Source organism: Pediculus humanus, genomic scaffold (genome assembly GCF_000006295.1).
Source record: "Pediculus humanus corporis 1103172108314 genomic scaffold, whole genome shotgun sequence".
NCBI classification, from domain to species: domain Eukaryota; kingdom Metazoa; phylum Arthropoda; class Insecta; order Psocodea; family Pediculidae; genus Pediculus; species Pediculus humanus.
The window spans coordinates 136,420-145,430 of record NW_002987883.1 but is presented as its reverse complement, the minus strand read 5'-3'; the positions used below and the strand labels follow the sequence as shown (position 1 = coordinate 145,430).

Here is a 9,011-nt window from a genome sequence, read left to right as displayed (position 1 = left end):
AAATAATTAACAATTTAAAAAAAAAAATGGGGTCAAAGGTTACGGGAAAACATTAATTATATTTTTAAAAAAAATTTTTAAGGTATTGATTGATCATTTGAAATTTTTTTTACATTTTTTTGATTTTGTTCCAAATTTTTGTCGTGCATAATTTATCGTAAGAAAGGCAAAAAAAAAAAAGTCAATTTATCATTTTTTTTATAATACTCGAATCCGTCTTTATTACCGATACACATATATATATATAAATTTTTTTTTTTAAACCTTTCGAACAAACCTTTTTATAAAAAAAAATTCGTTTTTTTGCGTTTCCTCCCCCGCCACCCCCCCCCCACGATACTACGATTGATTTCAAAAGGAAAATTATAAAAATTAATTATTTAAATGTCTGTCTCTCTCTTGATCGATAACGTTTATCTTCAATGGAATATTCCCTAATCCTCCCTCTCTCCCTACCCTCCCCCCCTTCCTTGAAAAAAAAAATACGAAACAAAAAAAAAATGGAACAAATGGTAACACGCCATTTTGAATTTGAAACCATGAAATTTTTATCTCTTCTGCTTTACGAAAAAAAAAAATTTTTCTTTTTTTTTTTTTTTTTTTTTTTGTAAATTATTATTTATTATTTTTTTACGTGACGACAATTGTTGACAGTTGCTTTATATAAAAAACTACAATTAATTTATAAATGATACTAAACCACCTTTGAATAATAATAATGATAATAATGATAATGATACTTTTTTTTAAATGAAATTAAACGCAAACGTTTAATTTTTTTTTTTTGCCTACGACGAAAACAAATTTTTTTTATTTATTAATTATATATTTAATAATTTTAATGTACGTGTAAAAAACCACGCGTGCAAACAAAACAAACAAATTTTTAACAAAGTACCAACATGAGAAAAAAAAATTAATTTCACGTTTTGGTGTTTGTAACGCTCTCGCTTGAGGACCCCACAATAATTACATATTTATTTATTTTGTCACGAAATTAATTATTATTATTATTATTATTGTTATGTGAAATACTTCGAATTGTTATTATTATTATTATTATTACTATTTTCTTTTTTTTATCGATGGATTTCCGTTAGGAATGAAATTAACGAAACGTATAATAATAATAAATTATTTAAATGACGAATAAAAATGTCAAAGTTGAAGTGAAAAATTAAATATTAAAAATTCCTTAGGTTGTTATTCGTACCTGATTTTCATTGTTTCGTTTGTTTTTTTTTTTTTTGAAATTATTAATTTTAACTTACGTGTAAGAAGAGGGAAAAAAAAGTGGGGAAAATTTTAACGGAAAATTCGTCGGAAAAATAATTTTTTTTTTTTTTTCGAATTCTCATTCTCTAATTTTTTCAATTGATTGGTAAATAAAATCAATAATAAAAATCCCTTTCGAAGTCCCCCCCCGTCCCTTCACCCCCGAAAAAATTGCTCTAACGCCGAATTTTTTTTTTCTTTCATGCTATTATTATTATTATTTATATTTTTTCTAATACTGGAGCTTAGTTGTAGTGTGACTGCGACAAAAACTGCAATTCGCATAAGTTTGCATGTAAGCTGCTATAGCACATTCTAACTGCTCAAAAGCAGCATGAGCCAGCCAAACAAACAAAAACAAACAAAAAAAAAAAGCAAAAAAAATCCTAGAATTTCAAGAGAGGTCGAAAAAAAAAAATTGTTTTAATAAGACAATTATTATAAAAAGGTAAACATTTTTTTTTTCATTCATTCATTCATTCATTCATTCACTCATTCATTCATTTATTCAATCATTCGTTCAATCACTCGTTCATTCACTTATTTATTTATTTTTTTTTTGATGTTTGTATCTTCGCGCTAAATACGCTTGAATTATTACTATTGTACATCATTTATGGTTCTATTATTACTATTATTTATTTATTTAATTTTTTCTCGTGAGAGGATTCAGGTTTATAAAAAAAAATGTCAAAGAATTATTTATTTTATTTGTTTTTTATATATAAATTGTGGTACATAAGCAATGGTTTTATATGTTGAATGCCACACTAAATGTTGATTTATCCATTTTTTTCTGTTTTCTTCCGGACTTAAGCACTTCTTTCTTCTTGTTTTTCTTTTTTTAAAAAAAAAAAAAAATCTTCTTTTAATTATATTTACATACATTTATTGTAAAAAAAATAAATAAATAAATAACTTTCTTATTAACACTTTCAAAATTTGCACCGTGACATTATATGTGTTGTCTATAAAAATAATAAATAAATTTGTTCCTTAATGCTTAACTTATGCTTTTCTCTTTCTTATAACGATAATGAGGCGATATTTTAAATTTTAATTTTCTTATTATTATTATTATTTATTAACTTTAATAAGAGCTTCAATTAATGATATTAATAAAAAAAATCAAATTTTTGTTTAACAAGAAAAAAAAATTTTTTTTTCTCTCTCTTTTCTCCTAATCGCGTTTCCTCGCATAAATTTTTTTTTTATTAAAAATGTATATATATATTTATTTATAACGCATATTAAAATTATTATTATTATTATTATTAATAAAAAAAGAGTCTTATTAACATGAAGTTTCTTGCTGTGCAAGATTGGCAAGGAATTCTCAGCTTGCTCTATGGTTGTTCTCGCTCTGTTTTTAGATCTTGCAGAACCTTCAAAAAAAACGCACCGAAAGGAGGCAGGGTCGCTACAGTTGTGACGTAACAACGAACAAAAAGAAGTTCAGCAAAAGCAATCTTATTTTCAAGGTAACCTCGTAAGGCTGATTAAATATTGGCTAATACCAACCGCTCAAAGCTAAAAAAAAAAAAAAAAAAAATTCGATTGCATTGCTGATTATTTGCATAAAAAAAAGGATCATAAGTAAAACCTGATCTTAATGCATATATATGTGCATGGCTGCCTTATGTCTGCAAATTTTTTATTTATTTTTTTCTTTTTTACATTTTAAAATTTTATTATTATTGTTAAGCAGCGATTGATATTATATTTATCAATTATTTTATACTTTTCCTCCCTTCCCTCCCCGCCTCCCTCTCATCATTTTTCCATAATCGTCCATTTTGTGATAAATATTGATTTCAAAAGTCGCTGCTTCACAATTCATACGCATGCATGTATATATATTATGTACATAAGTTTGAAAATTTTTTACATATATATAAACATGCGTAAATTATTTATTTATTTGCATGTTTTTATTATTATTATTATTATCATTATTTAATTTTTCTTACCTAATTTTCCTTATTCTGCTTCTTCGCTTTTCTTTTCTTTTTTTTTTCTTTTTCTTTACTATTTCTTTTCCTTTTTTTTCGAACGCCTAAATTTTCTAATAAAAAAATGACTTTACGAACGTTATTATTTCGATAATAAATAATTATTTAATCATTATTATTATTGATTGATTATTTAATCAAATAATTATTGCAAAAGGTTGCTCTTGTGAGTGTGCGTGTGCGTACGCGTGCGTGTATAAAAATAATTAACAGTTTAAAAAAAAGTATTTATAACGATGACATTTTATTGACGAAAATTTAAAATGAAACAATTTTTTTTGTTTTTGTTTTTTTTTTTTTGCAAAAATAAATGAAAATAAGATGGGATGATAATAATAATGATGATGATGATGATAAATGGAAAAAGATATTTAAAAAAAAAATTATTTATTTCATGGCTGCTTTCATAGGTGGATAGTTGATCCTGTGTGTGTGTTTGTAGGATGGAATAATAAAAAAAAAAATGTTTTGTAGTCTCTCTCTTTCTCTCTCTCTCTCTCTTTGTAAACTTAAAGCTTTCGGGTTCGGTGAAGTGTTTTGCGGAGCAAAATAACGATAGCAAAATTTATATATAAAAGGTAGGATGGCCCTAAAAAAATTATGGCTATTTAAATAAATAAAAAAATTATTTCATTAATTACAGGTTTTTTTAAAGGCCATTTTGTTTTGTTTTGTGCCGAACGTAAAAAATATACATTCCCACCACCACTACCCCTCGTACACCCCCCTTATATCCCCACCCCCCGTCCTTAAAATTAAATTCAATGAATAACCAAAAAAAATTTATCCAAAAGTAATATGATAGTGTAATCGCTTATAATTGCTTTTGTAGTTTCGCTTATATATAAAAAGTAAAGTAAAGTAAATTAATTAATTAAATTTATTTATTTATTTTTATTTTTTTTTTGTAGTAATCGAAAACAGTATATTAAATTTATTATTATTATTATTATTATTATTATTACAAAACATATTTTTATATATTTGCGATTCTCAAATTATTATTATAATTATTTAAAATAAGTAAAACGGAAATGATTTAATTCGTTTTGTTTAAGAAAATAATTTTTTTCCCGAATTTTTTTTTTTTTAAGTTGGTATTATTAAAATTTTTTTTTTTTTTTTTTTGAGAATTGCAAATGTCTTCGATTGTTTTTTTTTTTTTATTTATAAAAGTTAGGGTGATTTTAACATAACGTTTGTTTTTAATAAACAATTTTCATAGTTTTTCACGCTGTGAATGTGAATTTTCTTCGCAAACAATTTTAATATTATTATTATTATTATTTTAATGACTTGAAAAAAAAACAACGCGGAACGGAATCTTGTAAAAAATTATTATTATTATTGTTTTTAGTAGTAGTAGTAATAATAATAAATAATTTATTACGTCTCTGCCTTTTAAAAAAAAAAAAAAAATTACTAATAATGGCAGAAACCATTGCCAATAAAACTTTCAATGGATGTTAGTTATAACTAAAAAAATAATTTAGTTTAAAGTCTGATTTAATATTGCGATTCAAAAAAATAAATTACTATTATTATTATTATTATTATTATTATTATTATTATTATTATTATTATTATTTTAGTGAATATCAAATATTGATTAGAGTTACGTAGATGATATCGATCGTTTTTCCTATAAAAAAAGAAAATTTTCTTCTCATGACTCAGTAATAAAAAAAAAATTAATAAATTAATCCGGTAATAATATTTATTTATTAAACGTAAAAAGGTCAATCGTATTATTATTATTATTATTATTATTATTATTATTTAATAAAATTACGGTAGTAAGTTAAAATGATTCAGGTTTCGATAATAATAATAAATGTTGACATTTTCAATAAATAATTATTTTATTTCCTTTAATAAACGTTTTTTTTTTCGAATAATATTTTATACGGGGGGGGAAGGTTTACTTATTTGATAAAAAGGAAATTAAACGTTTTTTAAAAAAAAAAAAGGAAATTTTTAGAAATCGAAAAAAGTTTTCGAAAATATTTTATTGATTTTTAAGTAAAAGAAAATAAATATTTTGTCGGAGGAAAAATTAAATTTTAAATATCGTATTTATATTTATTAATATTTATGTGACAGTTTGAAATTTTTTTTTTATCAAGTGATTCCTTATAATGAATTTTCTTTACAGATATAAAGTTCAGCCCCTTCCCACCCCTTCCCTCTTTTTCATCCCTTCGTCCCTCCCCCTCAATCGGCAAAAGAAAATTTTTTTTTTTTTTACGTATTACTAATCATTTTTTTTTTTTTTTTTGAAATGATAATAAATAAATGATTTAATAAAATTTTTTTTTTATTGAAAGTGTTGTAAAACATAAATTAAACATTAATAACGACAAACAAACAAAAGGAAATTTTTTAAAAAGGATTTTAAAAAAAAAAAAGGTTTTTGTCAAATGATTGTTATTGATTTATAATTTTTTTTTTTAAATAAATAACAACAACAACGTATTGTATAATTTTTTTCCATTTTTTTGACGTCGATTAAATATCAATAAATTTTACTTTAAAACCATAATAATAATAATAATAATAGTAACAATAATAATTTGTATTAAAACATGTCGTAAATCATGTTTGTTTGGTTTTATTAAACATTTATGAATAATCGAACCTTAATTCGTTTTTTTTTTTTTTATGTTTTATCTGTTCGATTTTTTTTATTTTTTATTTTTAAAGTTTACATATTTTTAAAAACGAATCGTTCGTTCCCCCACACCCCTAACCCCCACGCCTTTCCCCGCCCCTAATAAAATTTTTTTTTTGCTTATGGTTTCATTTAATAAGCTTTTCACCGTCGTTAAAAAAAAAAAAAAAAAATTATTTAAAATTAATACATATTTGTTATTATCATTATTATATATTAAAAAAAAATTGGGAATTTAACTTTTGGTGTTGATAAAAAAAAAAAGGAATGAATAAATTTACAATTAGGGATTTAACAAAGGAAAAAAAAGGAAGAGAGAGAAAAAAAACGATCCAATGATGAATTTTATTTTCGATTTAATTATAGTTTCTCAATATGGCGAGTGTCTTCATGAGAATATTCAATCTTATATGTATGATGCTTCTCATTGGACATTGGTCTGGCTGCCTTCAATTTCTTGTGCCGATGCTTCAAGGATTTCCATCTAATTCCTGGGTTGCTATTAACGAACTACAGGTATATAAGGTTTTTTTTTTAAATTAATTTTTTAATTAAAATAATTTGTGTATGAGTGTGTGTGCAATTTTAACGATGCATATTTTTTTTCAGGTAGTATAAATTAATTGAATTTTTTTTTTTTTAAATAAATAATTGCATGGTTTGTCAAAAAAAAACAATTGCATAAAATTTTTTTTTTTTTATAGTTAATTAAATTGTAATAATATTCGTTGACCCAAAATTTTATAATAAAAAAAAAAAAAAAATTGTTAAATCGAGTGAATATTTTTAATTGATACGTTTTTTTTTTATTGTGTGTGTGTGTGTGTGTGTGTGCGTGTGCGTGTCACGATTTCAGGAAGCTTTCTGGTTGGAACAATATTCTTGGGCACTTTTCAAAGCAATGTCTCACATGTTGTGTATAGGGTATGGAAGATTCCCTCCTCAAAGTTTAACGGATATGTGGTTGACGATGTTATCAATGATAAGCGGTGCCACTTGCTATGCCTTATTTTTAGGTCATGCTACTAATCTTATACAAAGTTTGGATTCTTCCAGACGACAATATAGAGAAAAAGTAAATATATATATATTTTTTTGTTATAAGAATTAAATCTTGACGATAAATCAATCAATCAATCAATCGAAATAAAATCTTATTTAATTAATTAAAATCGGATTTAAAAAAAATTTAAATTTGTGACAAAAATAAATATTATAGTTAATAAACTCGGATAAAAAAAAAAAATTTTAAACGTTTAAACAATTAAAAAACTTTATTTTAAAACAACAACAACAACAAACATTTAAAATTATTCAAATAATAATTTTTAAAAACCTTAACAAATAATAAAATAAATAAATTAATTTTTTTCTTAATCGTTTCGAATCGTGGGGAGGGGGGAAACAAACAAAACAAACAAAATTTATGTTCTTACATTTATTATTACGAGTTTTATAAATTTTTTAATTACTCTTCATCGCATCGTTATAAATTATACAACCGACATAAATTTTTTATTTAAAAAAAAAATATGCAAAGCTTTAAAAAATTAATTTTCAACTATAAACAAAAATGTTAAAACATAAAATAAAATTTTTTTTTTTTAAAGAAGTAAGAGGAGGAGATTGAGAGGAGTAGAAAGAAGGGGGAGGAGATTGAGAGGAGGGGATAGAGGAAAATTAAATTTAAAATTTTCACCGGTGTAATTACTTAAACAAAATTTTTAAATTCTTTTTTTTTGTTGAGAGAGAATGTATAAAAAACTTAATGAACATTATTATTATTAAGAAAGAAAACTTAATTTTCCGTATAAAATCCTATTTAAAAAAAAAAAAACTTTAAATACACACACGAGGATATTTAAATTTTTTTAATGACGTCACGAGTAATAAATAAATAAATAAATTATAGGTTAAACAAGTGGAAGAATATATGGCCTATAGAAAACTTCCTAGAGAAATGAGACAGAGAATAACAGAATATTTTGAACATCGTTATCAGGGAAAATTTTTCGACGAAGAATTAATTTTAGGAGAATTATCGGAAAAGCTAAGAGAGGTGATTATTATTATTATTATTAATCAATACAATTTAATAATTTATATATATAAATTTTCCCCCCCCCCGTTTCCCGTTTTAGGATGTGATTAATTACAACTGTAGATCTCTCGTTGCTTCTGTGCCATTTTTTGCCAATGCGGATTCAAATTTTGTTAGCGACGTCGTAACTAAATTACGATACGAAGTCTTCCAACCAGGTAAACATAAAAAAAAAAAGTATTAATCCTCTCACGTCGAGAAAAAGAAATTAAATAAATAAAAAATGCTTTTTTTTTTGGTAAATTTTCAGGAGACATTATAATTAAAGAAGGTACGATAGGTACAAAAATGTATTTCATACAAGAAGGTATCGTTGATATTGTTATGGCAAACGGGGAAGTGGCAACAAGTCTAAGCGACGGTTCTTATTTCGGAGAAATTTGCTTACTTACAAATGCAAGAAGGGTAGCCAGTGTTCGAGCAGAAACTTATTGTAATTTATTTTCGTTGTCAGTCGAGCATTTTAATACGGTTTTGGATCAATATCCTCTTATGCGTCGCACAATGGAGAGTGTGGCAGCAGAAAGGTTCTTGTTTTTTTTTTCAAATACCCTCCTCACTCATTCATTCATTCATTTTTCCATGATTTTATTTTTCATAACACGTTATTATTTACAGACTGAACAAAATAGGAAAAAATCCTAAAATCGTTTCTCATCGTGAGGAGGAAGAAGAAGATATGGGAAGCGAAAGTAAAACAATAAATGCCGTTGTTAATGCATTAGCTGAACAAGCTGAACAAGTAAACACGTCGGAAGAATCAATGGAACACGAATCGAGCGAAAAATCATTGCACGAATTGGGACGTGCCAGTCTTCACATACTCAACCTTCCCCGTCCCAAATCCGAAATTAATTTCGCAGCTCAAGAATTAGGTTTACATACGAATAGGAGTAGCAAACCTATTTTTCATAAATCCGACACTTTTCACAAAGAATCTGCTTTTCAATGA

The 9,011-nt window shown here is 24.7% G+C and overlaps 1 protein-coding gene across 1 annotated transcript in view; it reads left to right on the top strand.

Moving 5' to 3' along the window:
* Positions 1 to 9,011, top strand: part of Phum_PHUM592220 (voltage-activated ion channel, putative) — a gene marked incomplete at both ends in the record, with an annotated part of 27,817 nt that extends 18,806 nt beyond the window's left edge. The window contains 8 exons of the mRNA XM_002432519.1: positions 2,649 to 2,756; positions 6,325 to 6,474; positions 6,815 to 7,033; positions 7,871 to 8,017; positions 8,100 to 8,217; positions 8,310 to 8,586; positions 8,678 to 8,809; positions 8,840 to 9,011. Coding sequence (XP_002432564.1) covers positions 2,649 to 2,756; positions 6,325 to 6,474; positions 6,815 to 7,033; positions 7,871 to 8,017; positions 8,100 to 8,217; positions 8,310 to 8,586; positions 8,678 to 8,809; positions 8,840 to 9,011 — 1,323 coding nt within the window. The remainder of the gene's footprint in view (positions 1 to 2,648; positions 2,757 to 6,324; positions 6,475 to 6,814; positions 7,034 to 7,870; positions 8,018 to 8,099; positions 8,218 to 8,309; positions 8,587 to 8,677; positions 8,810 to 8,839) is intronic.